Source organism: Tamandua tetradactyla, chromosome 1 (assembly GCF_023851605.1).
Source record: "Tamandua tetradactyla isolate mTamTet1 chromosome 1, mTamTet1.pri, whole genome shotgun sequence".
Lineage (NCBI taxonomy): Eukaryota > Metazoa > Chordata > Mammalia > Pilosa > Myrmecophagidae > Tamandua > Tamandua tetradactyla.
Genome location: NC_135327.1, coordinates 42110148 through 42138019, shown reverse-complemented (window position 1 = coordinate 42138019; position 27872 = coordinate 42110148). Strand labels below are relative to the sequence as shown.

The following is a 27872-nucleotide window of genomic DNA, read 5'->3' as shown; positions in this document are numbered from 1 at the left end:
TGAATGTAAGCTGAAGAGAAGCACCTTGTTTGAAATGCAGTAAAGTTAATAAAAAAGAAAAAGATTTTGTTAATATTATTCCATTTTTAATTGAAATAATGATTATGTTTCAGTTGTATTTTTTGTTGCTGAGGTTTTGTGTAGGGTTTTGACTATCTAAATCCTCCCCCTCTTTTCTGGGAAAAAAAGCATGAATGAATGGAATCGGGTACTAGTGGACTTATTAAATGGGCATATTAAGGAATGAGGCAGAACAGAGACCAGCACTAATGATTTGACCTAGTTTCCACTGATCAGTACCACCCATTCCCACCTCCTACCACTGTGCCACCTCTCTTGGCTTTGGGGTAATCATCACACCAGAGAAACAGTAACTCTATATGTAGCATTAAATGTTAATTTAGAGCCACCTCCTTTGGTAAACTCTAGGTCCTCAAGCCCCAGTTGTCATCACAGTGGTCCCTGCATTTCAAAGCTGCAGAGAAGCTCCAGAAGGACTGGAGAGTATCAGTCCTCAGCAGAAAGGAAGCTGGCATAGATATAACCAGTGCCCAGCAAACACAAGTCTCCTATTCCATTTACTGTATTTACAAATAATAAACTAGCTCAGAGGCCTTATAGATCTTTTTGTTGGGGCGTGTTATCCTTTATAACACATAAAATCTTTCAGGGAAATAAAACCGTCACTTCAAAATAGCAACCATTTACATCTGTGTATGCCCTTTTCAAATTTCAGTGATTGTGACACATAAGTTTTACTCATTTAAACTACATATATTCATTCAGTTTTTAAAGCCTACTTCTCACACCCTCAACTATTTACAATCTTCCATATGTTTATGTATTACCTATCAATTTTTGGTTAGGCATTTAGGCAAGTTCAAGTTTCTTTTTGAAACTTAGTTTTGGTTGTTGCAAATCTAAATAATATTGCTCTAAACATTTTTGCGGTTTGAGTTTTGTCACAGACTGCATTTCAGAAATGGGAGAACTAAATTTAAGGGGTGAACTTAATGCCTTGTTTGACAGTTCCAGGTTGAGGGCAGTGAATTTAAACTGCAGATACTAACAGTAGAGCAATAGCCCCTAAGAAAGGTAGCTGAACCTTGTGAATGCTTGCAAGAAATTGCTCGGCTGCTACTTGTCCAAATCTGCACTAGAGACTTGTCCAAACCTTAGCATGGACTTTTCTATTGCTAGGCCATGCCCCTGGACGGGCCCCTGCCCCCATCCTGAGCTCTTACCTAGAATGATGCAATACTGCTAAACCGCATAATATACTGTTCTCAGAAACTGCACAACATGAACCCATTGCTAGACCCCTGAACTTTTTCAGATCCCTCTCAGCAATTATCCAGTCCTCTTTGTGCTCTTTAAAAAATCTGACTCCCTCTGTGCTAATCGAAGTTGAGACCGGCTGCCGACTTCTCTTCGCCCTTCCATGGCAGTTTAAATAAAAGTCTGTTCTGACACCGTCTGGTGCTTTCTCTGACACATTGAAGGGCTTGCCAATTCCCGCATTTCCATTAGCGTGAGATGTAGTTGAAATAAAAATAGCTGAAATCTCCGTTCACAATGAAAATAGCTGGAGAGGGAGGAATTCGCCCGCGGCACTGATACCTGCTCTCGGGAGGCAGCGGCGGCCAGTGGGCCCCACGCAAAGACCATGAAGGGCCCAGACCCGCGAGGCCCAAACGACAGCGCGGCGTCAACAGCACCCCTTCGCGCCAACACACGCACACATAACCCTACCCCCCCGCTCAGACCTCCTCCCTGCTGTCAGGATTTGCAGCTCCATCCCGTACCCGCCCCCGCCCATCAGCTTCAACCAGGGACACCCGTATCCTTTAGTGAGTGAGGAAGGCTCTCCTCCAGCTACCCCGACCGAGATTAGGACCCCTCCACTAAGCCCCTGCTGCCTCCGCCACCCTCGGGGTAGGGGGGTGGGGGTAGCTAGCCTCTCACCACCTTTCGCCGCCTCTTGCAGCCTGCTACCCGGCGGCCCAGGTTACCACAGACACTGGGAGCAGCGTCCCGCCCGCTAGCAGCTGGGCAGTTGATTGGCGGAAGCCCGGCTTCCTAGCAACCAGCTCCGCCCCTGCGGCTTGGCAGGGCTGGTCTTGCCTCGGCTCCTTTACTACGGCTCCACCTTAGGCATCCGAGAATGTGCCTTCACAGAGGTAGGAAAGTGCTAAAAGACGGCGTCTCAACTCAAAATGAGGGAACCAGACTCGTTAGTCCGACAAGCGTTAATAGTCAGGAAAACAAGAATAAGAAGCTGTGGCAGCGCCGGCACGTGAGGCGGAGCAGGCATGGTTTGGCCACCTGGAGCCGACATATAAGGAAAGACCGACTGCGACACCAGGAGGAAGGCCCCTCGTCCCTAGTGCTGTTTTCCCGGCATTTCCCGGCTCCTTACCCAGCCATTCCGTGAGTCTCTTCACTGCTGGGGCCGGGAACTGCGCCCTCATGGCTGAGGTGAAGGTGAAGGTGCAGCCGCCCGACGCTGATCCGGTGGAAATAGAAAACAGGTAAACGTGTGAGTTTTGGTTCAAGGCTTCGGGTACCTTTTGGTGAAAGCAGCGGACCTCTTCTCCGTGGACCAGTGTCGGGTCTCACTTTACTCTGGTGCTGTTTTGGAAGTTGCGGTGATACACTTCTTTCCTACATTAAGGTGATCAGTGCCCAAAAATGAGACCTTGGCGTCTTCTCCGTAGTTCTTGTGGATACATTTTGTGATCCGGGCTCCCTTTGTCACAAAAGAGGCCCCCTTTGTCGTGAAGGGAACTCACTGAACAAAACTTTTGGTTGGAGTTAGGGGTGCAGTTTATGATCACGAAGCAGTGTTAAGCCACATGGCTTCGGTGAGGTATTGAAGTCAAAACTTTAGAGCACTTAAAGCTACTCCCAACTATGTATTCTCTGCCAGTGTACTTCTCTTTATAGATATTCACACAGTTTTAAAAGACCCAGCTCTCTCAAATTGTTATAACAGCTATGCTGATCCTATGACAAAGTGAAGATTTGGACTTATTTTTGCTTGGAGAGAGAATTCCAAAATCAGGCTCCAGTGAGGGAGAATTGTTCTAACAAGTTTTGCCTCTTGTTTACAGTGTTATGGCTACCCATTGCGTTGTCTTTATTATTATTCAGTAATTTCAAACTGACAAAGGCAATATGCCTTGTCATGTTTATTCCATCTGAGAAAATTGGAGCCTCAGTCTCAAAATTTTTTTCTGTATTTTCACTTAACTTTTATTCTAATTTAAAGTTGAAATTAGTGAGGGCACGTATATTTAGGAAGCATGTTCCTCAGTTTCTTACGTACTTTGATTCAGAACCATCATAGAAACCCAGGTTATCTGTTAGATGTGAAAAACACCCAAATTCAAACTGTTCTGCTTGGATTTCCCCCCAATGCCTCCTGAAACAGATAAACATATCATTAATGCCTTTGTTCCTAGGATTATAGAATTATGTCACCAGTTCCCTCATGGAATCACAGACCAAGTAATTCAGAATGAAATGCCTCATATAGAAGCCCAGCAACGGGCAATGGCCATCAATAGACTGTTGTCCATGGTAAGGAGAATCCAACTTATTCATGTAATGTTTTATATGTTTTGGTTTCCATTACTTCCTATGACGTAGCCATAAAACCGGGTGTGTTAGCTTGTGACTGATAAGACAGCTCAGACTAAGCAGGAAACCTCTGATACTAGGAAACAGCTAACCAACCTGAAGTGAGTAAAGAAGTTCTAATTATGGGTCATTTTATAAGAGCAACAAAATAAATTTTCCAATATTTATACAATAAATGTTGTATTTATTAACTTAATGGTCATTAAGGTAATAAGGGCACATACGTGTAGTCTGTGCTCACCTCTGTTTGTTTCCCTACTGCTGGTATTGGGCACTTCCATATAAAATAAATTCCCTGAATTCTTTGTGAGTTGTCACAGAGCCAATTCATTAGAATATCACCCTCCCCAATCTCAAACTGGGCATTTCAAGAGGTAGGAATGAGTTAAATGTCAGCAGTGCTGTTCCTTTAGGAAGAAGTGCAGGCTTTGCTAGTGACATCACAGTGGGGTGTTTCAGTGAAACGTTTTCCCACAGTCCAAAAACACCCCACCAAGTGGTAATCTGTGCTCTAAATTTACCTATTTCTCCTTCCTTTCCCCCATTTTCAAAACTCCCATTTCTTGAAAGCATTATAGTGTGGTTTTAGGAGCAATTAAGTAAAAGAGTTCAACATTAACACCTCATCTGAATGACTGATTTGCTTTTTAAATCAAATTTTTTAAATGTTGAATTTCTAAAGACGCTTGATATGATGATTTGCAGGCAGGGTAACCTTCTGTTAAATCACTTCTTTACCCTTTTAGCTCAGAGATTGGCACTTTTTCTATAAAATGCTACTTACTAAATATTACAGGCTTTGTAAGCCATACAGTCTGTTGTAACTATTCGACTCTACTTTTAGCGAGAAAATAACCATGGACAATATATAAACAAATGGACATGGCTGTGTTCCAATAAAACTTTATTTACAAAATCAAACATGTGGTCCAGATTGCCAGCCTCTGTTCTAGCGCAAGGGAAGAAGGAGTGTAGGTAATTTGTGGTCAATTTTCCATAAAGGTCTTCAGCTCCAGGCAGGATAGAGGAAGGGATTCTGGGTGGTAGAAGCAGTGGGAAATATTACTTTTGGTCCTCCAACTACCCCTTTAGTCCTCTCCTTTCTTTTCTGACTGAGAGTTATCTTCAGCTTCTACCCACTGCCAGTCCTATTGGCCATAAGCTATAAGCAGTGGTAGAATCATAGAGGGATTTTTTTTTATATATGTTCGATGGCAGGGTCACATTTCATTATTTTTCCATGTGAGTATCCTGTTATTGCAGCACCATTTGTTGAATTTTTGTTTGGCTGGCTTTTTTGGGGGGGGAAGTGTATGGACCAGGAATCTAACCCAAGTCTCACACATTGCAGGCGAGAATTCTACCACTGAACTATCCTTGCACCCCCCCCCCCCCATGGAAGGATTTTGTGCAAGGGAGTAGTTACTGATAAGTCACCAAGCGTTGCTGATTTAGCATTTCAGCTGTTCTCAAATTTGTCCCATTTCCATTCCTATTAACCCTTGAATTTTAAGCTCTTGTCTCTTACATAGACTATTGCAGTAGCATCCTAACTAGTTTCCCTGTTCCATCTGCCACAGAGCAGCCAGCCTAATCTATCCTTATTGCAGGTCTGACTAAGATATTCTTCCATCTAAAATACTTCAGTCCATGCTAGAGATTCAAGTCCTTGGTGAGCCCCTACCTTCCTTGCCATCCTCCTCTCCCTCTGCCACTCTGCCTCAAATGTTAGGCATCAGAAAGAATAGATTGTTCTTTGGTCCCCATATACTGTGCTGTTCATGCCTCAAGGTCTTTGCTCATGTCATCCTTCCTTTCTAAAAGGCCATTCTACCCTTTCTTCAAGGCTCACCGTTATCCAACAGGACTCAGGTCTGCCTTTGTCATCGGAAGCCTCCCTGAACCCCCAGGTTGTACCTAAGCTGCTTCTTCAAAGCCCACCCCACCTTCTGCTTACCTCTGTCTTAATACCAACCAGATGGTATTGAAGTTAGCTGAATGAGTGTTTCTCTTCTAGAATCCATGCTTTCCCCCAAAATACCTAACATAATACCTGGCATAGTACTGGTGTTCAGTAAATGTTCATAGGCTGAATAGACAACTAAATGGAGCCTTTGAATTGAGCTTGTCGTACACCTTTGAGTGGGGTCGGGGGAGGCAGGCAGGGTGTCATAGTTCATCCTATGAAAACCCATTTCCAAGCCATGGGTCTGCTCTGTCTTAACACGGGAACTGGGCCTCTATCAGCCATAGCTTCCCAGAACCACTAGAAGCATGTCAGAACATTCTTTATTTTACCTCTGATTTGTTATATAAAAACCATACCAGGCGGGCCGCGGTGGCTCAGCGGGCAAAGTGCTTGCCTGCTATGCCGGAGGACCTCGGTTCGATTCCCGGCCCCAGCCCATGTAACAAAAACGGAGAAACAGAATACAATAAAACAAGAAAATGTTTAAAGATGTTTCCCTTTCTTCCTTCCTTCCTTCCTTCTATCCTTCCTTCCTTCTCTCTGTCTTTCCTTTAAAAAAAAAAAAAAAAAAAAAAAAAAAACCATACCAGTACAGGGCCTTTATCCAGCAGTGCCCTTTCTGCCTAATTTTCATATAAAACAATAAAATTTATACATACCATTAAATGTTTCTATAAACTTGGTAAATTTTATTTAATCATCATGCTAAAGAATATTGATGAATGTGTAGCCTTTATTTGAACTTTCTATTTATATGAATTTATATTTATAATAAACATTTATTTATAAATCAGATTTGGACTTACTTGAATTAGAATGTGGATTTTTGTTTATTATTCTAAAGTTGCTTCTTTAAAATTCTTTATGCATTGCTCATATAACCAAACCAGAATCTAGTATGTAGGAAATTATTAGGTATTAATATTTTGAAAAATGATGAGATAAAGAGGTAAGTTGTGGAAAATACATTGCATTGATATATTGTCAAAAATTTAAGTCTCACATGAAGAATTGACAGATAACTGTGGGAGGCAGAATATTTTAGCCTATGTAATAAAAATATTAAAGTATGCATTAGTATTGTCATTCGATTTGCTATATCTCCAAAATAATTTACTTATTTTTTAATAAAAACAACTTTAGGGTCAGTTGGATCTGTTAAGGAGCAATACGGGTCTTCTGTATAGAATTAAGGACTCTCAAAATGCTGGGTAAGCACCTGTGTTTTCATGTTAAGAAAAATTTAAATTACAAAAATAATATATGTGTTGGTGGAAAAAAAAGCTACTATAGAATCATATACTATAAACAAGGCCTATATTTCATCCTCACATCCTGTCATGAGTCTTATTTTTCTTAATAATTTGGTATATAGTGTTCTAGATATATATAAATACATATAGATGATTATATGTTTATATATGATCTTTTTCTTTTTTTTTTCTTTTTAACAAAAATGGGATCATACTATCCATACTGTTTTACCAGTTGTTTTTTTTTCATTTACTGTATCTTGGACATCTTTTCATGTTGGTACATATAGATCTGTTTCATTCTTTTTAAGGTAAGCTCTTGTTTTGCTAAATCAGTCCATTTGATGACCTTGTTTGGTAGTCAGGTAGATAATTAAATTATCCTGTCCCTATTTGTCTTTTTAATTCTACTTTATTCCCTTGCAGTAAAATGAAGGGATCAGATAACCAAGAAAAACTAGTATATCAAATCATAGAGGATGCAGGAAATAAAGGTAAGCATGCATAAGTAGAGGTAGAAAAAACATTTTCTTGGGGACCAGATAGGGACTAAAATCCTGGCCTACTGAGGTAGTGTATCGAGTGGAGTATGCTGCCACTTGTGTAAAAAGGAAAGGAAAAGAGTATATCATGCATATGCTTGAAGGACACCCAAGAATCATACCACTGTTACCTCTAGGGAAGCAGAAACTACATGGCTGTGACCAGGGATGGAAAGAGACTTCTAAATTCTGAACCACATGAATGTATTTTCTATTCAAAATAAATTAAAACTTAAGTTTTTTCTTTTGTTTTGTTTTTTAATTTTCACTTTCTAGTTATAGGACCTTGGAAAAATTATTTAAATGTTGTGAGCCTTAATTTCTTCATCTGATCTGTAAATTGTGGATGCTAATGTCGCTCATATTTCTTCAACGATTAAATGTAACACAGAAAAAATGCCTAGTGCCATGTGGCAGTGTCTGATGTATATACCTCAACAGCTGTTCAGTTCCTCTAGTATGCCCCTTGAAGAACTATTTCTAAATTGCTGTGATTACTCTTTACTGTCATCTGAAATTATATACTTAATTTTATATTTATTAGTTAGAAAGTTAAACTAACATCTTAAAATCGACATGAGAAAGCCAATCATGATTTTAAAAACGTCTTCCTCTGATTTCTGTACAATTGTTCTATAAATCCACAAATTATCTAATGGAAAAAAAAGGTAAAGGTACAAAAAAATTTCCTGCCTCAATATGCCTCTACACTGGATAAAGATTAAGCAAAATATTTTCCATAAAATTCCCTTTCCATAAAAAACGCTAATTTTCCTCCTTTGAAAGAGAAACCATAGTTTATCAAGCAGGGCTGTAAAAACACTACAGTCTTTCTGTTTCCACCTCACAAATATAATGTATATATAATGGATATACATGCATGCAGGCACTCACCTGAAGTTGTTTTTTTTTGCTCTTATTTGAGCATGGGAGCTGACTCCAATTCAAATTTAAGTTTGTTTTAACGTTTATAGTCTAAATTAAAAATATCAGAAAGAGATTTGAGAGAAGGATGGAATGGAATAGACAAAATAAATTAATTCAGTAGCATTCAAGATTTTTCTTGCATTATGAAAATGTCCTTTTCATACATTCTTTAAAAAGGAGCCATGTGAGGATTCTAAGAAATTTCCACTTAGAAAATAGCATATAAGTTTGTTTATTGTTTTGCATATTTGATACTTTATCTGAGGTTCTCACCATGAAGTCACTTAACTTTTCCTGGAGAGTAGCTAAATAAAGCTTTTTTGCTTAAAGTGTTTAACATCAGCTTTTTTGTGCTAGTTTTAGAATGAGATTTAGGCAATGGGAATATAAATGAAAATCTTTCATTATTCAACTCATTTTACTTTGTTTTCTTATAGGAATATGGAGCAGAGATATACGATACAAAAGCAACTTGCCATTAACAGAAATCAACAAAATTCTAAAAAATTTGGAAAGTAAAAAGCTTATCAAAGCTGTTAAATCTGTGGCCGTGAGTAGTTTTCTCTTTCTTCCCCAGATGGTCACCATACTTGTGTGGTTCCAAATGAATTTGAAGTTTTTATTGTTATTTAAGCTATGTCATGATATAAAACAAGTAGTCAAAAATGATTTTTAAAAATTTCCTTCCTCTTGGGCTGGTTTTGAGATGCTGCTTCAATTTTTCACCGCCTATTTAATTCCTGGTGCCTTACCCACTCAAAAATCTAAAAGTTCTTTACTCTTCAGTGAAGAATTTTGGGAATCATGAACATTTTTCCTGAATTTTGTGGTGTGTAAAAAAATTTTACTTTATTCTGGCATATTAGCTTACTTGTTCAGCAAATCTTTATTGTATGTTTGCTACATGCCAGGCACTGCCCTAGATACTTGGGATGAATCAGTGAACAAATCAGAGGAAGATCACTCGCTGGTGAAGGGTCCATCCCAGTACACTGATGTTTCTCGTCATGCTGTCCTCACCTGTCACATCCTTAAGTGTACCATAATCCAGAAGAAGGTCTATCAGCAACTTCTGCTGCTGACCTCACAGATTCATGTCAGAGGAACCGAGAGTCCATAAGACTAAAGTTTGCTTGACTGTGATGGTTATCAGTGATTTTAGTTATCACATGCTAATTACGTGGTACCACCTCCATAATTTAGGATATTAGTTCCTGTCCACATTTTTTAAATGGATATTTTCAAACAGATACAAAAATTTGAAAATAATGTACCCCCATGTACCCATCACCTATCTTCATTATGCCTATCTTCTTTCTACATCCATTTTTTAATAATAGCTTTATTGAGGTTTAATTTACATACCATAAAATTCAGCCCTTGAAAGTATACAATTCAGTGGTTTCTAGTAAATTTAGAATTAGACAACCATTACCCAATTTGATAAAATTATCAAATTTTAGAATATTTTCATCATCCCACAAAGAAACCCCAGTGGGAAGATGATGGAAAAATAATTAGCTCTAGGAATCAGTCCTTCCACTGAAACAACTATTGAACAGGAAGGAACAACCTGAATCAACTATTTCAAAACTCTATTGTCTAGAAGAACACTGTTGCATCCAGGGAGGAATAGAAAGAAGAAGCTGGTAAATTACAGTAAAAATATTCCATGCAGTGGCTAGCATCACCCATCGCCTAACCTTGCAGCAGGCAGCAGTGAGGTGCCCAACCCTAGCCTCTGGTACAGTTTGCTGGTGCCATTATGGCATATAAAGATCTAGTTCCCCAAGATCCGGGAGTATGTGGTGTGGTCACTGACCAATGCTGTTGATTAGCTACTTTAGATTCCTGGGGGCCTGACTCAGTGCAGCCATTGTTCCAACCTGCCTTGGGCAAAAATGGCAGGGGAGACATAAAGAGTAGTACCCATCCTCAAAACTACAGAAAGCAGTTAAAGGGCTGCATTTAATGGGAAAGTGCTAAATCAAAAATATTTGCATCAGAGAACTATAAGAGAAGCTCTTGGCACTCTTCCTGGTCTCTCCGTCATCCCCTCTGCAAGGCAGTGTGGAGCCAGCTGGCACACCCTTTGTGAGTCCCTGGCCTTGTTTGGCTGGGAAAAACCAACCTGGGAAAGTCCTCTCCAGCTTCAAAAGCAGTGTAAGAAACAATTAAGTTGGGCTGCCTGTGACTTTAAGACCTGGGATGGAACACCCTAGAAAGGGAGAAGCTCTGTTTCCTGTAAAATAGAAGGGTATCCAAATTCCTTTAAATGGGAAGATTTCTGTGGAAGGTGGTAGAGTAGGGACTCAGACCTGCAAACAAAACTATGAAACAGGCAAGAACTGTGTAAAACAACTATTTTGAAACTCTGGAGGTCAGAACACTGTACAGCATCCAGGGAAGAGCAGGAAGAAGAGATTGACAAAATTACAGTAAAGAACTGTAAATTGCACTAACCACATGGCGGTTACCAGTACCCATCCCCCACTCTTCTGGCAGGCACCACGGGGTCCCTGGATAGCACTGGTGACAGAAATGGACATAAAAATCCTCTTCCCCAAGAACAGGTGTGGGCACAGCTGATCACTGATCATGGCATTTGATTACCAAGTTTTGATTGCTGGATCCTGGCTCTGAGGGCAGCCATGGACAAAGGTGGCAGAAACCATTGTTTCAACCATTCTTGGACAGGGTGAAGGCAGTGGAGATTTAAAGAAGCTCACCTGAAAATGCTGTATACTGTATGATTCCAGTTATATAACATTCTGGAAAATGCCAGACAAAAAGATGGTTAACAGATCAGTGGCTACCAGGACCTGGGGCTGGGAAGGTGGGAAAGAGTTGAATAGGTGAAACAGTGGACTTTTTTAAGGTGGTGAAATTGTTCTGTATGATACTGTAATGGTGAATAGAAGATAGTAAACATTTGTTGAAACCCAAAATGTATGCAAGTTTTTTGTTTTTCATTTAGAAGGTCAGGGCATTCCAGGGAATGCAGTATGTGACAAAAGAAACTAAATGTATTACAAATATAAAAGCAGCTTCACTGTAGAGGGTGGGGGAATAAGGGTCTGATGTGGGTAACTTTGGAAATGAGTGGAGACTGTAAGACTGAGTTCAGAAGCTGGATTCAAGTTGATTAAGTTGTTTTCTATAAGAGTACAAGTTAGCAATTCTGACATTTCTATACTTATAAGCTAGATTTGAACAATTAAGTAAATGGATAGTGGGTGTGAGATTCAGGTTTCTTGCTGCCAGTCTGGGAGGTTACAATTAAGCAAGGGGAGGAAGCTAGAATGATCTATGGTGGAGTTTATTACTTGGAGACATTAGCATGAACTCATGTTTAAACTTAATATAAATACAGATACAGAAATAGTTACAGATCTTTGTATGTACATAGGTCATTATACACACATAGATTTCCTTGCTGAGAAGACCCAGAAGCAGTGACATTCCAGTAGTAATGGGCAGAGATCTTGACTTCCAATACCATTCTCTAATGAAAGGAGCCAGGAAGTGTTGGAGAAATGACTGTTAGGACTGGGGCAGGAAATACACAAGATAATCCAGGCACCTTCTAGTGCTAGAAAGTTGTAAAGTACTTTTAAACAAAAGGGAGATTCCTACATTAATGGGAACGTGTCAGAAGAGCACAAGAGCCAACTACAAGAGCTCCCTAATGACCAAACTTGAAAGTTTGATTACAAAATAAAGTAGTATTGGATTATAACCCAAAGTATAAAATTAATATGCATGAATCCATATCAATATAAATAAATGCTTGAATAAACAAAAAATGGGGAAGAAGAGACAAATTTGTGAAGAATTTCAAGTAATTTATTGAGGTCCTCTGCCATTAAGGTGAACATAACTTCCATTCCTTAAAAGTGGGCTATGCATAATGACTTCCTTCCATAAATGGAAAGGGTGGGGAAAAGTATCTTTACAGTGGAGAAACCTTACAAACACTACCTCAAGCCAGGTGATACAAGGTTAAAATCAGTCATGGTAAATGATGTTGAGAGTATATACTCTTGATATGAATAGATGGGACTGATACTTCACTCTATTGGCTTCTTTCTAAGAACACATTGCCCCAGTCTAATGAGAAAAACACCAGAGAAATCTCAATTAAGGGACATTCCACAAAATACCTGACCAGTAATTCTTAAAACTGTCAAGGTCATCAGAAACAAAGCTGGATGAGACACAACCAAGAGGAGATGAGTAAATATAATGTATTGTGGATAGGATTCTAGAACAGGGAAAAACTGAAGAAATCTGAATGAAGTATAGGAGTTATTTAATGAAGATGTCTCAATATTCATTCACTAAATGGGACAAATACACCATAGTAATGTAAGATGTTAATAATAGGGGAAACTGGTTATGGAGTATACAGAGATTCTGTTATTGTCTTTACAATATTTCTATAAATCTATAACTGTCCTAAAATTAAGAAGTTTAAAAAATAATCTTAGTTTTTGGAGACTTTTATCTTCTAAACACGTGTGCTTTACCTGTTTTTTTTTCCTAGGCCTCAAAAAAGAAGGTGTATATGCTCTATAACCTTCAGCCAGACCGATCTGTAACTGGTGGGGCTTGGTACAGTGACCAAGATTTTGAATCCGAATTTGTAGAGGTGCTTAACCAACAGTGTTTTAAATTCTTACAAACCAAGGTGAGGCACATAAGAGAGAAAACACCACTGTAAATCTTTTTTTTTTTAACTTTCTTCATAAAGAATGTTTAATCTTATATATCATTTTGAAGTGGAAAATACTAAAATTAGTCATTTTTACTAAACAAAATATGTTCTGCTGTTGGTTTGACTGTATAAATTGTAACCAGAAAACACCAGTATTCTCACTGAAATTTCCCATGCCTCTACCCTTACAGGCAGAAACAGCACGAGAAAGCAAACAGAATCCGATGATACAAAGAAATAGTTCATTTGCTTCATCACATGAAGTGTGGAAATATATCTGTGAATTAGGAATCAGTAAGGTCAGACTTCAGCTTCTTACTTTTTCATGTTATTTTCATCTTACTGTTTTTTCACTTATTCACTTACTGTTTGTGAGAGTATAGGTTACAGAGCATCCCAAACATGTTTGATGGACCCAGAACACTTTTTTTAGGTGATACCTGTGAACATTTTACAGAACCCACTTTGGGAAATATGTCCTAAGCTTTCACAAAGGTGGTTGTTGCTATCGGGTCCTAGCTGATGGACAGCCAGAGTTGAGGCCTGACAGTGCATTTCCCGCCCAGAATCCAAAATCTGTTCTGACAGGTTCTTGACTATATCAGGCATATGTATGAAACAGCTGTCATCATACTAGTTGTCATTTATTGGTATTTTCCTACTTATTAGATTTAAATGGTGTTATCAGCATATTCTTTTCAGGATCTGTGCTTGGCCACTTGGACAAGTCAGATTTGTTTTCCTGGCCTCATAAAGTAGGAGTTTGGACAGTGGATGTCTAGAGTACCTTTTTGCCCAAGCATCTTATAAATCTACATCAAATTCTAGCCAAATATATGTTGCATTTTAAGACTTCTGAATTTTACTTAAGGATGAGGATATCAGAAATGTCAAATTTAGTATGAGATTAGAGATCTGTCCTAGCTTTTCAGTCATTTGTGCTAACTTGGACCATTGTTCAGCTTCTTTGCACTTTAGATTATTCGTCTCCAGCATAATGGTTCTCCTTCATCAAGAAACTCGGACCCTTTTCTGTTTATAATACCATATAAAACGATGTCTCCTCGTCCTTTTTGTATTTCCTTCTAATCTGTCCCTTTTTTAGGTAGAGTTGTCCATGGAGGACATCGAAACCATCTTGAATACACTCATATATGATGGGAAAGTGGAGATGACTATCATTGCTGCAAAAGAAGGCACAGTTGGCAGTGTAGATGGACACATGAAACTATACAGGGCAGTAAATCCAATCATACTACCTACAGGTTTGGTCCGCGCCCCCTGTGGACTCTGCCCGGTGAGTCAAGTGGCTTCATTTTATACCTCACTGCCACCAAGTGCACATGCCACAGAAGGTAACAGATCAGGCACACTCCAGTTTTCCTTAGACTTTTTAGGGTTGACCAAGAACTGCTCAAACCTCCACATATAGTCTTGATAAATGGATGTTTACTGAACAAAATCATTGCCTTATATTCTTTCTTGGAATAACCAGGTTAAAAGAACTTGTGTTTTCTGCTCTTGACTCTGAAATGGATGAATTTTCATGAGAGCTAATCATTTAAGCAGGGAGGGAACCCACAGGGAGGGACCAAATGTATTCTTGATAATTCTCTTTCATGGTCTCATAAATTCTCCCTATTTCTCTAGGAAATAGTGGTTTTATCTCCCCTTAAGTATGTAGGAACTTAAGCTTAGGAAGACCTCAAAGCAAACACCCAGACATTTAACCCAGAGATATTTTTTCCCTGAAGCATACCTCTCTTCATTCATTCCTTCCACAAATAGTCTATGAATACTGACCACGTACTGTAGGCACTCCCAGCCCCCCAGCCCTCATTAGCACATAGATTCTTGGGTTGCTAGTCTGCTTTATTTCACTAAAATTACACTACCTTCTTTGTCTTACAAGAGAAAGGTAGTTAAGCTTGAAACACTTGGTTAGTAAAAAATTACGTCATTCATATTTATAGGTCTCCCTTTCTGTGTTCCTGTTACCTGCTGATTAGCCTTTCACCCACAGAACAAGTGAATATGGTCATCTTAACGCTACAGCAAAAGGCCTCTCATTAACCTCTCGATCACTAAGGAGGTCCTATTACAGTGTGTTCTTAAATACAGTCTTAGTCCTTTTCAATCTGAAAATACTGCTTTAAATAAATGGTGGGTTTTGGATATCTTAACAGAAGTTTTAGTTGTGGTTAAGATTTAAGACTGTACTATAATGTAATAGGTTCAAAATCTCAGCTTGACTACATTTTTTTTCCTTTTTAAAGGTTTTTGATGATTGCCACGAAGGTGGTGAGATTTCACCATCTAACTGTATTTACATGACGGAGTGGCTTGAGTTTTAATAGAGAATTATAAATTTTACTAACATCTGCCACACAAAGTTACTTTGGAACAAATAATTTAATTCATGATGGAACATCAGTGTCCTTGAAAGCACACTTCAAAATAATGGATACAGACTTGCTGCTATGAAAAGATATTTTTATTTATGAAGACTAAATTCATACTGGTAGAATAACCAACAGACTATGAAGCAGATAAGGTTAGTAATGGAACCTGTACATTCTTTAAAAAATAAAATACTTTTAAGCTATGGGAACAACATCTTTTTTCAAGAATTTTTTGCGTGATAGTTCAAAGGAAAAAAAGCCCCGAACCCCTATTTACGAACAAGTATAGTTGTGGCAGGAATCTTAAAATGCCCCTTTTAAACTTGTTTATAATGTCTTCATTCTATATTTTATATCTGATCCACTAACATCATTTCTGCTGTTTATTTTACTCAATGATTACATTGAGAAGAAAGTAAAAGTGGTGGAAGCAGGAATTGCAAGGGCAGTATACAAATTTGGGGCAGAGGGATGGAGAGAAGGTAGAACATCCTTTTCCATATGATGAATAAATGGATTGTTTATACTATGGAAGCAAACTGTAACCAAAATAAATTGTGGGGACAATAACAGAAAGTCAAATTGAGTGAAATCCTAATGCTTACAGTGTGATTTCTATGTAGTATTACAGATTTTGCTCACCAGAGAACTGACAGACTTTGGAGTCCGGTGAGGCCCCTTTTTACTTCATAGTAATCCACAGAGAGGTACACAGCATCATGGGAGTTCAGGATTCCATGGTTTTAAATGAGTAGTTTATCCGCATAAACTACTTCCATGTAATTTCATGCTTCCATGAAATTCCTCTGATTTACTCTGGAAATGAGTGAATTTTGTGGAACTGTCATTTTGATCATGATCAACTACACAAAACAGTCAAACAAATAATTTCAAATAGAGTCACTTTTACATTGAACATCTATTCATTACTAGGTGGTGGGTAAAGAAAGAATATAAAATACATGCCCTAGACCAGGGCTAGCCAATAAAACATTCTACAATAATAGAAATATTCCATACTGCTGTTCAACATAGCAACCTCTAGCCACACGTGGCTGCTGAGCACTTGAAGTGTGTGGCCAGCATGACTGAGGAACTGAAATTTTAATTTTATAGCTCCCTGTAGCTAATGACCACCATATTGGGCAGCACAGCTCAACAATCATATAGGTCTATCTTAATTATTTTTATAGGAAAGAAGAATATCAGAGTTGATTATTTCTTAATTGTGTATATTTGTTTTTTTCTATGGGTAAGAAGACAATAAAATATTATGAACTGATGTTATTTGTAGAGGTTTTTAGATTTTTAGAAAGGAATTCAGAAAGCAAGGCAGAAAATAAGTAAAAATTATTAATTCCAAATAACTGAAAAAGAATCAAACTTTGATTATAGGCTTGGCCAGATCAGTGCTGAACAGCCTCTTTTAGAAAACTATTATCCAACTGATTTAATTTGTTTTTTACTAACTTGTCAGGTATTGTTTTAAACTTCATTACTTTTAATTATTAAAAAATTATATATGCTCAGTATAACAAATATCCCCAAGTGCTTAATTATACCCTACCTACCAAACTCCCATTCCCTCAAAATAATTGCCATTAAAAGCTTAGAGTATCTTTTTGGCTTTTTCTCTAAGCACCTTGAGAAACCAAATAGCTTTTCAGGACAAAATAAAGGCTCCAGATCCCCTTTAGGGAATTCATATTACTGCAGAAACATCAGGTTCTGTAGCATCAAGTGAATTCACTGGAAATAATTTGAAGTAATACTTAGGGATCACAATGGACAAAAAATGTTGGGAAATGAAAATATTTTTTTTGAGGGAGTGTGATCAGGAGAAAAACATAATGATGCTTTAAAGACATCTAAAACCATCGAAGTTAAAAGCTATAACTTCATTAGGATAAAATTTGAGGTATGAACATGTTACTTTAAAAAAAGTTGTGACTTGTAAAACAAAATCCAAACTGTTCCCATGATTTCCACTTTTTAAATTATGTTCATTTGGTTATTTTAGGCTTTTTCTTGGGTTCTCTATGGAATTTAAAATACTTGGCTAAGTTAATGTGTACATCAAAGGTCACAAATGGATGGCTTGGGTTTGTGTGACTTGCAGGGTTTGTAAATTTTTTATTTACACTGTAGTTGCCAACTAACGTAATCCATATGTATATGAACTGGACATAATGTATACATAAATGTTCCCTGAATTTTAAACCTGCCATATGAAGATTTTTCTCTCAAAAAATGAGGAGACTGGAAAATCCTTGCCACATTCCCACATAGCAAAAATCATAATCCTGAGTAATGGCCATCTCCTTTAAACAAGAACAAAAACTCTCCAGGTTGTTCTAATCCCCACTCTCTCATAGTCTCACACTGGTATAGTCTTTTGTGCTGTTTTATATTCCCTGCCTGACCTTTGCAGATCCCTGACGCATAGCATCCTACTGCATCGTTTTCTCTCAAGGTTTTCAGAGGCTGGGGTGCAGAGTGTCAAACAATGAGCACTAGTCTGGGTTTGACATCCAGGGTCAGCTTGAAATAGCAGCTAATGTTTTGACCTCCAAGCCAACACTCTGGACTCTCAGTCATGTTTTTCTTCCCCAATAAAAGAGCAAGGTGTGTTCTATTTTAAAGAGTGCAACTTCTAGAACAAACTGATACTTAATTTTAATCTAAACGGGGTCTCAGAAAACCTGGGTTTTCCTTCTGACTTGTACACTTTAGATTGACAGGGGCAATTAAGCTGTCCTATGTCCCTTATCAAGCTGGAAAAACTTTGCTTTACTTCATAACAGTTTAGGAGATTTAGATTCTGTAGAAAATAGAAGTACTATTCGTAAATTAGCTTGAATACTGAAACTTGTATTTCTTTCTCAGTCATTTCTGGAACTGAACTTGATCTTTTGTGTCTAGTAATTGTATGCTATATAATGGATATTGCTGTACATATATATATATATTGGGAAGCAAAACAGCAAAAATCATCCTGTCTATTCTGGCGCTTTCAGCATAGACTTTACCACACTAATTAGTTCATGAAACTCAGTGTTCTGAAAGTGGCCACGGTCAGTGTATTTGTACAATTTGGCTTCCAACCTATCAGCAACTTCTTGTTGTTCCTTCCAGGGAAGGAAAGGATCATCTGTGGACCCAAACTGTACGATGTTAGGGCAGTTGGCTTTGATTTTCTCCCACTGCCAGGGGCGGTTGAAGTATCCTATGGGGAAAAAAATAACTTTTCAGTGCCCGTAGAAAATTTCCGTTTAGTAATATCTGGAGAAGACCCTAGCAGAGACTCAAAGAATCAAAACCTGCTAAATTTAAATTAGAAGCACTTTTTTTGTTTTCAAATCTATAAAGCTTGATAACAGAGCTACTTGTGAAGAGGAAGTATAAGGGTCAAATAAAATCAGGCTTCTAGGGTTCAATTCTAGTCTGTGGGTTGGAAAGAGGTTTACCACCTCTCAAGTGACTAACTTCTATTCAAAAATGGGTGGTTAATATTTCTTGCATGCTACTGGATGAATTATTTTAATCTAGCTGAAAGGCCAGTACTGCAACCTTATCACAGCCCCATGATTAAGGGCTTTTCTGGAGTTTTGTCTTTGTAGGGACAGGAAGGAAAATAACCCAGATGCCATTGTTTGTGTATTCCATCTCAGCAGGTGGCTCTGTTCTACCTTTGCTGAATTCTGATGGTGATGTTGCTCTCTATCCTTCTTCCCTTGCCACAACAGGACGGTGGCGGGGAGTTAGATGCATTTGTTTTTTTTCCACTGGAGTGTGTGACATTTTCTAGTTTAGTTTCTGTAACTAAGACTGTAGATATAATATCAAAAATTAGTAGATTAAAATGAACTTAGACTGAAAGATAATAAAGACTAAATTATTATTGTTGCCCATGTAACCAAGAAAAGAGAGAATATAAGGAATTAAAAAGTGGGAAATAGTTAAAGATGAATAAGAAATTCAGAAACAATAAATGACATGGCAAGAGTAGATGAAGAAATAAATGGGGTGCAGAATGAGGGAATTAGAAAGGAAAAGGAAAAGCCCAAAGAAATCAAACTTACCACTTGCCCGCTCATTTTCATCCCCCAGGTCTGATGTGTAGGCAGCCACTAATATAACACCGTAGACTTGATGCGTCTCTGCATACCTGGGGAGGGAAGAGTTATGTCAACTAACTTTATTTGTTCAAATCTGATCTCCAAGAAGTCAAACCACTAAAAACTCATTTGATTTAGCTTACAGATAGCATGTGCTATATCCTTTTGAGGTGAATGTGAACAGTAGCAAGGAAATTACAGAACTACAAGCCCAGTGGGTTAATCACTCCACTGGGGCTACTTGGTGAGTTCCTACTCATTTTTCAAGGTAGTCCAAACCTCTTCTGCAACCCTTTCTTCATAAATAAGAAAAGCTGAATCACTGTCCTTTGATGTGCAGTATTAATATCAACTTTAGTATACATCAGCATTACTTGGGGACCTCATTAACATGCCTCCGCCCTAGGCATGTAATTCAGAGGGTTGGGGTTAGAACCCAGAAATCTCCATTTCAAAGGAGGACACCTTCCTTCAAAACCCAGGTGACTCAGATGTAAGTGGTCCATGAACCATATTTTAAGAAACACCGTACAATGCCAGAAATGTACCTCTGTAACCACAACCTTCACTGCGTTATCTTACTCGTTTGCATTGTATTAGATCCTTCGCTCCCACTAGACTTTGCACTCCTTAAGACAGACATGCATGAGCCTTCTTGATTTTTGTGTCAACAGGTAGACACTCAACTAGCTATCTGCCAACAGTTCACTCACTCAGCAAAGAGTGAGCTAAGGAAAGACATGGAATGGTGATAATCATTTCAAAAGGCTTTTGTGCCAGGTCAGATTTAGGGCTGCATTTCGTTCTTGGGCCCAAATTTTTTTCCCAAGAAGTTTTATTTTAAAAACTTCTATTTAAAAAAAAATTCCTATAGGAAAGATGAACATCTATATTCATTTTGCCATATTTTCATCCCTAAATATTTCAGCACTTATATCCTAAGAACAAGGCCATTCTCTTGAATAACCACAGTACCAGGATTCACCCAATAAACTTAATATTGACACTGTCAGGTTATCTATATTTAATTTTCTCCAACTGAAACCAAAAAAGGCTTTTAAACTTTTGTTTTTACTCCTAGATCCAGTCAAGGATCATACACTGCATTTGGTTATCATGACTCCTTCAATTTTTTGTGTTTTAAATGACAGTGACATTTTAAAAGAGTCTAGGACAATTGTCTTATACACTATGACCTAAACTCTATTTGACTGTTTCCTTGTTAAACTTTGAGGTTAAACTTTTTTGGCAAGAATACTACGTAGATGTGTCCTTCTCATTCCCCATCACATCAGGGGCATATGATGCCAGTTTGATGCCATTACTGATGAGGTTAAGTTTGGTCACTTGATTAAGGTGACATCCACCAGATCTCTCCAGTGTAAAGGCACAATTTCCCTTTCGTGTCAATAAGTAATCCATGTCAATATCCTGTTCCCCAACAACCTTGCCTACCTTAAATTTAGAAGTAAGTCTTTGGAAGGTTGCTGACAGTACTGCAGTAACCTTAAGGAGTCTTTAAAAGAAGGTACATCTTCATTAGCCAATAGCTGAGAAAAGCTCAGATGGCCTCATATTGGGCCTGTTTTCAAAATAATTTCATCTTCATTTTGCAGACAAAATAATTTTTGCACTATAAATTTTACAATTATAGCTCCTCAATGAAAAGCATTATTATGTAGCTTAGATTAGTGTGGGTGAAAGGTTATGGAATTTGGCATGATTCCTGGAAGAGCAATTCAGTGACATCCTGAGCACGAAGCTATGTAAATAAAAACTATAATCCTTTGTCATCTAGTCTAGCAAATGTGGAAGAAGCCCAACCCTAATAGGCTTACTGAGCCAGCTAAACTCCCACCATTTGTACCTTATAAGGCTAAAGGGGGAGATGGGCCCATGAATCCAAAGGACGGAAGGGTAGAGAGGAGGCAGAGAGTATCAGCCCCCACTATTAAACAAATATTTATTGAGTGCCTGTCATATATGTCAGGTACCCTTCTAGGCACTGGGCTTTCATAATGAACAAAGTTCAGCCTCATGTAACTTAACATGCCATTGGCAGTAGACAAACAGGAGAAATAAACAGTATGTCAAATGGTGACGAGTACTACAGAGAATAATAAGAGGGATCAGAGCTGGTTGGACAAATTCCTGTTCCATATATGACTAAGGAAGGCTTCACTGATAGGGTGACACTTCTAGTAGAGAAAGGGAAGGAAAAAGCCAGGCAGAAATCTGGGGAAGACTGTTCACAGACAGAACAGCAAGTACAGCACAAGGCAGGTGTGTACTTGGCTTGTTCAAGCAACAGCAATGAGGTCAATAAACCAGACTGGGGACAGTCAAGAGGAGATGATTTAGATAACAGGAGAGCTAGTGGGGATCCTGAAGACCAAAAATTTTTTTCTGAGGGTGATGGGAAGCCACTGGGGTTTGGAGCATGGCATGATGTAACTTTATGTTTTAAAAGGATCACACTGGCTTCATCCCAGTAGGAACAACATTTTTTAAATCTAACCCAGGAAGGGATTAAGAAAGATTATATTACCATTTTTGGGATCAGCACTGTTTCCTCTGCAGAAGAAACTTAAGATGTATACAAGGTATTTCCCAAGCAAACAAGGCTAGATTACATGCAGATCGGGGCAGTTCAACAAGGATCGCACCTCATGGCAGCAATGGCCCCGGAACTGTGGCCTATGACGATGGTCTTGTCATCACAGTGGAGCTCCGTCTCCATGAAAGGCAGCCAGATGCTCTCTCGAGCCATAACTAAGGTTCAGGGTAAAGAAGGGAGTCTGTCATTTGATGGGGATATGCTCAGTCTAATGCTGACCCACCTTTTTAAGAGAACTGCAGGACCACCATGGGAGATGGGGCTGTTTTAACAGAGCCAGGGATGGATGTGCTTGCTACTGGTTGAAAGATCCTTATCTGTGGTTTTGGGTAAATAGTTTTGTTTTATTTTTTTACCATGTTCTTGTAAGGAACTACTGAGGAAATAATAAAATATATCTAAAGCTTCCCAAGGTCTTGACAACATTCTCAAATTCACAGGCATAAATATTTCTTTCCAAAAAGGAAGTTCCCAGGACAAGTTATAAACATACCCTGAACAGATGTGGCAATAGTACATTTTAAAATATTAGGATCTCAAATAGATGCTGTAAAGTTATATCTCTGCCTCAAATGGAACAAATTTTCAGTTAGTTGCCTTGCCTTAAAAATACGTTAACTTATAGAGGGAAAAATCAAGTTGATCACAAAGTTGAAAATTAAATTTTACCAAGCCCCAGGTGCTTTTCCAGAGTTTTACTAGAATTTTATACATTATTGTTAGTTTGACCCCTCCTTCCCAAGCCATTATTCATTCTTAGGTATATATTCAACCTTTGCTTTTCTATGATATTTCTGTTCCCTACCAGGAAAATGTTGAGATCAGAAGTTCAGCAAGATGAGTTTATTTAAAAACAAATTTGAAACTTACTTGGGTCAGGCATGTTTTTAGCCAAACACTGGAAACCAGGTATCTATGATATGAGGGAGGGGAAAGAAAGCTATAATAAAGAGCTTAATTACAACTAATACTTGCCAACAAAAAATGAGAAACCGGACATGATCTTAATCAACTCAATAATCGTTTTCTTACAGATTATGAAATGACTTGGGTTAAGTACTATGGATTATATATGAACATTCCAGGCCTCCTCATAAACTACATTTGTAGTTATCTAGCCAGTTCTATAGATTCCTATACAGAGACATGTATATCTGTAGTTGTGATGTATTTTATCACTACAGGGATATATCTATGGAGAGGAAATGTGTCCTAGATAGACTGACTTGGAACTAAACAGACTGTGTAGGGAGTAAGTTAAACATGGCTTTGAAAGCTGGGGGTCCCATCCTTCCCGACAGCTCCAGCTCTACCCTTTTGGCCTTTGGTTTTTTGTAAACAGCTCCAGCCCTGCCCTTTTGGTCTGTAACTCTGGCCATGGTTTTCAGCCACAATCCTAGAATCCGATTCTGGATACCTACTCTAGAGAACACCGATTCAGGAAGTAATTTCATTACCTGGTTATGGAAGAGGGTTAAAAAAAAAAAAGCTGCACAAGACAACATACAGGATTCCATTTTTTATAAAGCTCACAAAGAAGCCAAATTAAGCAATACACTGTTTAAAGGATACATACGTACATGGTAAAGGTACTTAATTTTTAAAAAGGGAAACGGATAAAAATATTTCAGGATGGAACGGGGATGGGACGGGGCAACATACAGTTGACTTGAAAAACACTGGTACTGGATTCTCAGGTATTAATTACATTAGGATTCACAATTATACAGGTGTTACATATAGCCTTGTAGTTATTAAATATTACATAATGGTTAAAGGAAAAAGAAAACACTGAGGCAGAAAGCAATGGAAATCCGGGAAATCCCAAATCTGAAACGGCAGCAAGTATGACGAAGGGAGTCGGGGTCTCCATTTCTGTAGTACCCCCCCCCCTTTTCTTTTTGGCATGGGCAGGCACCTGGAATCGAACCCGGGTCTCCAGCATGGCAGGCGAGAACTCTGCCACTGAGCCACGGTGGCCCGCCCAGTAGTACATTTTTGTGCCTCTTTCTAAGGGATACCTTTTGGTCTAACGACTAAGCGCTCTGAAAAGTCTCCTAGGCAGTTTTACCAACCAAAACTTCGACCCCCAGTTCTAGGATCCACTGAGAATTTTAAGAGTGGACAGCAGGGGACAAATAAAAACAGGGAGCAGTGACAGGAGGCAGGGGGCAATTTCGAACTTCCATCTTCCCTTCGTTCCCCCTCGCGCCCCCTCCTCGAGGCTGCGTCCGTTACCTGCTCCAGCCCCTTTTTCACCCAGCCATACCAGCCGTGCGTGGCCACATCCCCGCCTCCGTTCCCGGGAACAATGACAGCCTTGCTAGGAGAAGCCATGAGCGCAGGGAGACCAGTGAACCCGGAGCAGCTTGACCCAGCGGGGATCCGAGCCGGGCGGCTTCCAGCCGGGGCCGTCCGCCGCATCCTGGGAGTTGTAGTTCGGCGCCCGCGGCATCCTGGGAGTCGTAGTTCCAGTGCCCGCTGGGCTGGTCCTTCCGTCTGTACCTGCGCAGCGCGGCTGGGGAAACCTGGCTAGTATCGGGTCCAGTGTAAACCGCCTTTAGCTTGTCTTTAGCTAGCACCCTCATTATTATTTTTTATTAGCATTAAAGATAGGAACTGACATACATATGTTATGTCTTCAGCAGACCTATTGCTATTTCTAAAAGAAAGTATATTTTCATTTCCAAACATGCAGAACACAATCTATTTTATAAGTTGGGGATTGCTAAACTCCGTACTGTTTTTCCTTTTGATTTCTTAACAGATCTAAATAGGGCAGTCCCTATCAATCCTTGTTACTTTTTGTAGCTTTAAATGCTGTCCTTTTAAAAGATTATCACTGTTGTCATAGGGCTCAAGAATGACATTCATACTCAAATCAATTTAGAGACTAGAGAAGCTGAAGTGCCAATGCCTATTCTAAAACGGAAAGCTGAAATTTTAGGATATTACTGTGAATTATAGATATATTCAGACTTTATTGACTAGAGAGTGGGCAGAAGTATGAATGTGCAGTTTTAAGTGGAAATGAGCAAGACTGTGTTTCCCACTCCTTGGATAATGTGTACCTCGGGCATGTTTTAATACTTGATATTTGGAAACGCTCTTTGGTGGTTTAATATCTGAACAGGCAGAAGTAGGTGAGCTGTGATAGAAGGCCCCACTTACCGGGTCAACTGCTCAGGTTTCAGGAACCTGACTGTTCTGCCAAAGCATCCCCTGCACCTGCCCAAGGGCACCTCAGTGCCTTCAAGATGTTTTCCCTGTGTCTAACCTACCTCACCACCACATTCTTTAGGGAGAGTAAGAGACACCCTTTCCACTTGAACTTTAGATTCTGTGAATTTTATTATTATTTTTAAGATGTGTTTTCCTACCCCCTATGTGGAACATAACATCCAGGGGCTAAAGTTTCCCTGGCAATGTGGGACATGATTCCCAGGGATGAGCCTGGCCCTGGCACCATGGGATTGACAAGGCCTTCTGACCAAAAGCCAGCATAAAACTGTAACAAAAATAAAGTATCAGTGTCTGAGAGAGTTCAAATAGAATTGAGAGGCTATTCTGGAGGCTACTCTTATGTAAGCTTTAGCTAGATATTGCTAATTGCTAGGGTTTGACAACCCCCAACCAAAACCATTCCTGTCAGCCCTAAACAACACCTTGGGCTTTATATGAGATTCCAGAAAAGTCTCATGCATGAGAGTACTTTCCAGAAACCTATAAGCTCCAGATGGGTTCCTAGGCCAGATAAGTCCTGAAACCCAGAAGGGCCAGCCTCTCCAAAAACATCAAATAGTTCCATCCCCCTATCCCATATTATCAGCAGCCCCTTCCAACATGAAAAAGTTAGAATGGGCATAACCCAAATACCCCTAAAGATTGGGAGAAGCCATTGTTTATACACCATATATGGAATGTTTATATGTTAAGAATGTTCATGTTTGTGTGTTGTTTTGGTTTGTCAATAAAAAGAAAAATAAAAGATTAGCTTGCCAGCACTCTGAAGGAAAAAAAGATTGGGAGAAGGATCAAAGGAGAAGGAGGAATTATAACAGAGAAGTTAGGAATTAACAAATGAGTGTGACTGCTGAATCGTAATATTCATATTGCTTTTGGTCTCCAGTTTCTTAGAGCAGATAGAAGGAAAAAACTAAAACTGTGAAATTGTAATCCATACCAAACTCTGAAACCTGCTCTATCACTCCTTGTTACAATGTACCTTGAAATGTTTTGCTTTTTTGTATATATGTTATATTTCACAATAGAAATATTTTTAAAAGATCAATGTATTGAACTTTAAATATAAATTTATTCACCTAAGAAGAAATCAACTACTGATACAACCAACAACACAGATGAATCTCAAAATAATTAGGCTGAGGAAGAAGCCAGACAAAAATGAATATCTACGGTAACATACCATTTGTATAAAAAAAAAACAAGGGGCACGAGGAAACTTTTGGAGGGGATCATTATCTTGACTATGGTGCTAGGTGTCAAAACATTATAAGTTGGGAGAGGGCCAAGATGGTGGCTTAGCGAGGTGTGGGATTTTGGTTGTCCACCAGAGCAGCTAATAAACAGCCAGGAACAGCACAGAACAACTGCTGGGGCTACATCAGTGGCTGGACACACAGCGTACCCCAGTCTGGACCAGCTGAACCAGCTGCGAGCCCACCCAGAACCGGGAGTTCCCCAAGCCACAGCGGCCGGCGCCCCTTCCCCACAGGCTGCTTCCCAGAGGGAAAAGGAAAGAGAGTTTACCAGCAGCAGGGGCTAAGCACAACTAAGCTCCAATTGTGGAATTAGTTAACAAATTCTAACTACTAAAAATAGACTCCCAGGTCAGTTGAACCTTGAGTAAAAAGCAGAAGTCTCTGGTTTTTGCCCCAGCTCAGAGGGGGCAGGGTTGATGGAAAAAAAGAAAAAAAAAAAAAAACAGAAGTTTTTTTTGGATTTGAAAAGGTCTGGGCCCTGAAGGAAAGGATGGGGCACATAGGACCTGGAGATACAGAGAGCAAGGTACCAACTTAAGCTCCTGATTGGCAAACCTGAGGAATGGGGTTCCTGCTCTGAAAAGGATTTTTCTCTTTTGTTTTCGTGGCTGTGTTTATATGGCTTGACTGCTCTTTGAATACAGCTATAAGGCTTCTCAGGCTCTACTGCCCCAGGGATAGGCAGAATTAAGCTTGTTTGAGTGTTTGTCTGGAGTCTGTTCCTTCCCTAGGAGAGGGGTGGGGCCCAGGTCAGGTGGAATCCCTGCCTCAAGGAGTTCAGACCCCAGGGACTGGTAAAGTGAAGCAATTAAGCCAGACTACAATCTCTCCTTTGTCTCCACCATGCACCCACCAGGGAGAGTCCGCTGAAGTAGTTAAAGGTACTGCATCATGTGATCCTGATGGGACCCACAAGCAGAGCCGCCACATACTGGGCATGATAGGAAAAATAGAGAGCCCAAAGGCTTCATAGGAAAACCTTTCAATCTACTGGGTCTCACCCTCAGGAAAGACTGACACAGGTAACTCTTTCCTCCTGACAGGAGGCCAGCTTGGTCTGGAAAAATCTGGCTGGGGTCTACAATACCTAAGTAGACCCTCCTAAGAAGGGAAAAAAAGGCACCATACAAGCAGGGAAAGAAAGAAGAAAACAAGAACTGAAAAATTCTGATCTGCTCAGCAA

General features: G+C 39.3%; 3 protein-coding genes across 6 annotated transcripts in view; 1 reads left to right on the top strand and 2 right to left on the bottom strand.

The window, feature by feature from the left end:
- Window positions 1–2124, bottom strand: part of DZANK1 (double zinc ribbon and ankyrin repeat domains 1) — a 114502-nt gene extending 112378 nt beyond the window's left edge. For all 4 annotated transcript variants that reach the window (XR_013157183.1, XM_077114890.1, XM_077114891.1 and 1 more), the window contains exon 1: window positions 1966–2124. The gene's annotated coding sequence lies outside the window, so the exon portion shown is untranslated. The remainder of the gene's footprint in view (window positions 1–1965) is intronic.
- On the top strand, window positions 2104–16165 carry POLR3F (RNA polymerase III subunit F). The gene is made up of 9 exons (XM_077114896.1): window positions 2104–2531; window positions 3465–3582; window positions 6755–6822; window positions 7291–7358; window positions 8771–8883; window positions 12880–13023; window positions 13242–13349; window positions 14156–14347; window positions 15327–16165. Exons 1-9 carry the CDS (start codon window positions 2470–2472, stop codon window positions 15402–15404), a joined length of 951 nt encoding a protein of 316 aa, XP_076971011.1. The 5' UTR covers window positions 2104–2469; the 3' UTR covers window positions 15405–16165.
- Window positions 15527–24634, bottom strand: RBBP9 (RB binding protein 9, serine hydrolase). Its single transcript, XM_077114903.1, has 5 exons — window positions 24426–24634; window positions 23058–23100; window positions 22237–22342; window positions 19535–19620; window positions 15527–18678 (listed from the first exon to the last, which is right to left on the bottom strand). Exons 1-5 carry the CDS (start codon window positions 24609–24611, stop codon window positions 18452–18454), a joined length of 648 nt encoding a protein of 215 aa, XP_076971018.1. The 5' UTR covers window positions 24612–24634; the 3' UTR covers window positions 15527–18451.
- Between the last annotated feature and the right edge of the window lie 3238 nt (window positions 24635–27872).

What these genes read in the sequence shown, in the direction of transcription:
- POLR3F (XM_077114896.1), top strand. Translation starts at nt 2,470, where the DNA reads ATGGCTGAGGTGAAGGTGAAGGTGCAGCCGCCCGACGCTGATCCGGTG. An exon ending in AGAGGATGCAGGAAATAAAG is followed by an intron (nt 7,359 to 8,770) that starts GTAAGCATGCAT and finishes GTTTTCTTATAG; the next exon opens with GAATATGGAGCAGAGATATA. An exon ending in CCCCCTGTGGACTCTGCCCG is followed by an intron (nt 14,348 to 15,326) that starts GTGAGTCAAGTG and finishes TCCTTTTTAAAG; the next exon opens with GTTTTTGATGATTGCCACGA.
- RBBP9 (XM_077114903.1), bottom strand. Translation starts at nt 24,611, where the DNA reads ATGCGGCGGACGGCCCCGGCTGGAAGCCGCCCGGCTCGGATCCCCGCT. An exon ending in TGAAAAAGGGGCTGGAGCAG is followed by an intron (nt 23,101 to 24,425) that starts GTAACGGACGCA and finishes CTCATATCATAG; the next exon opens with ATACCTGGTTTCCAGTGTTT. An exon ending in TGAAAATGAGCGGGCAAGTG is followed by an intron (nt 18,679 to 19,534) that starts GTAAGTTTGATT and finishes TTTTCCCCATAG; the next exon opens with GATACTTCAACCGCCCCTGG.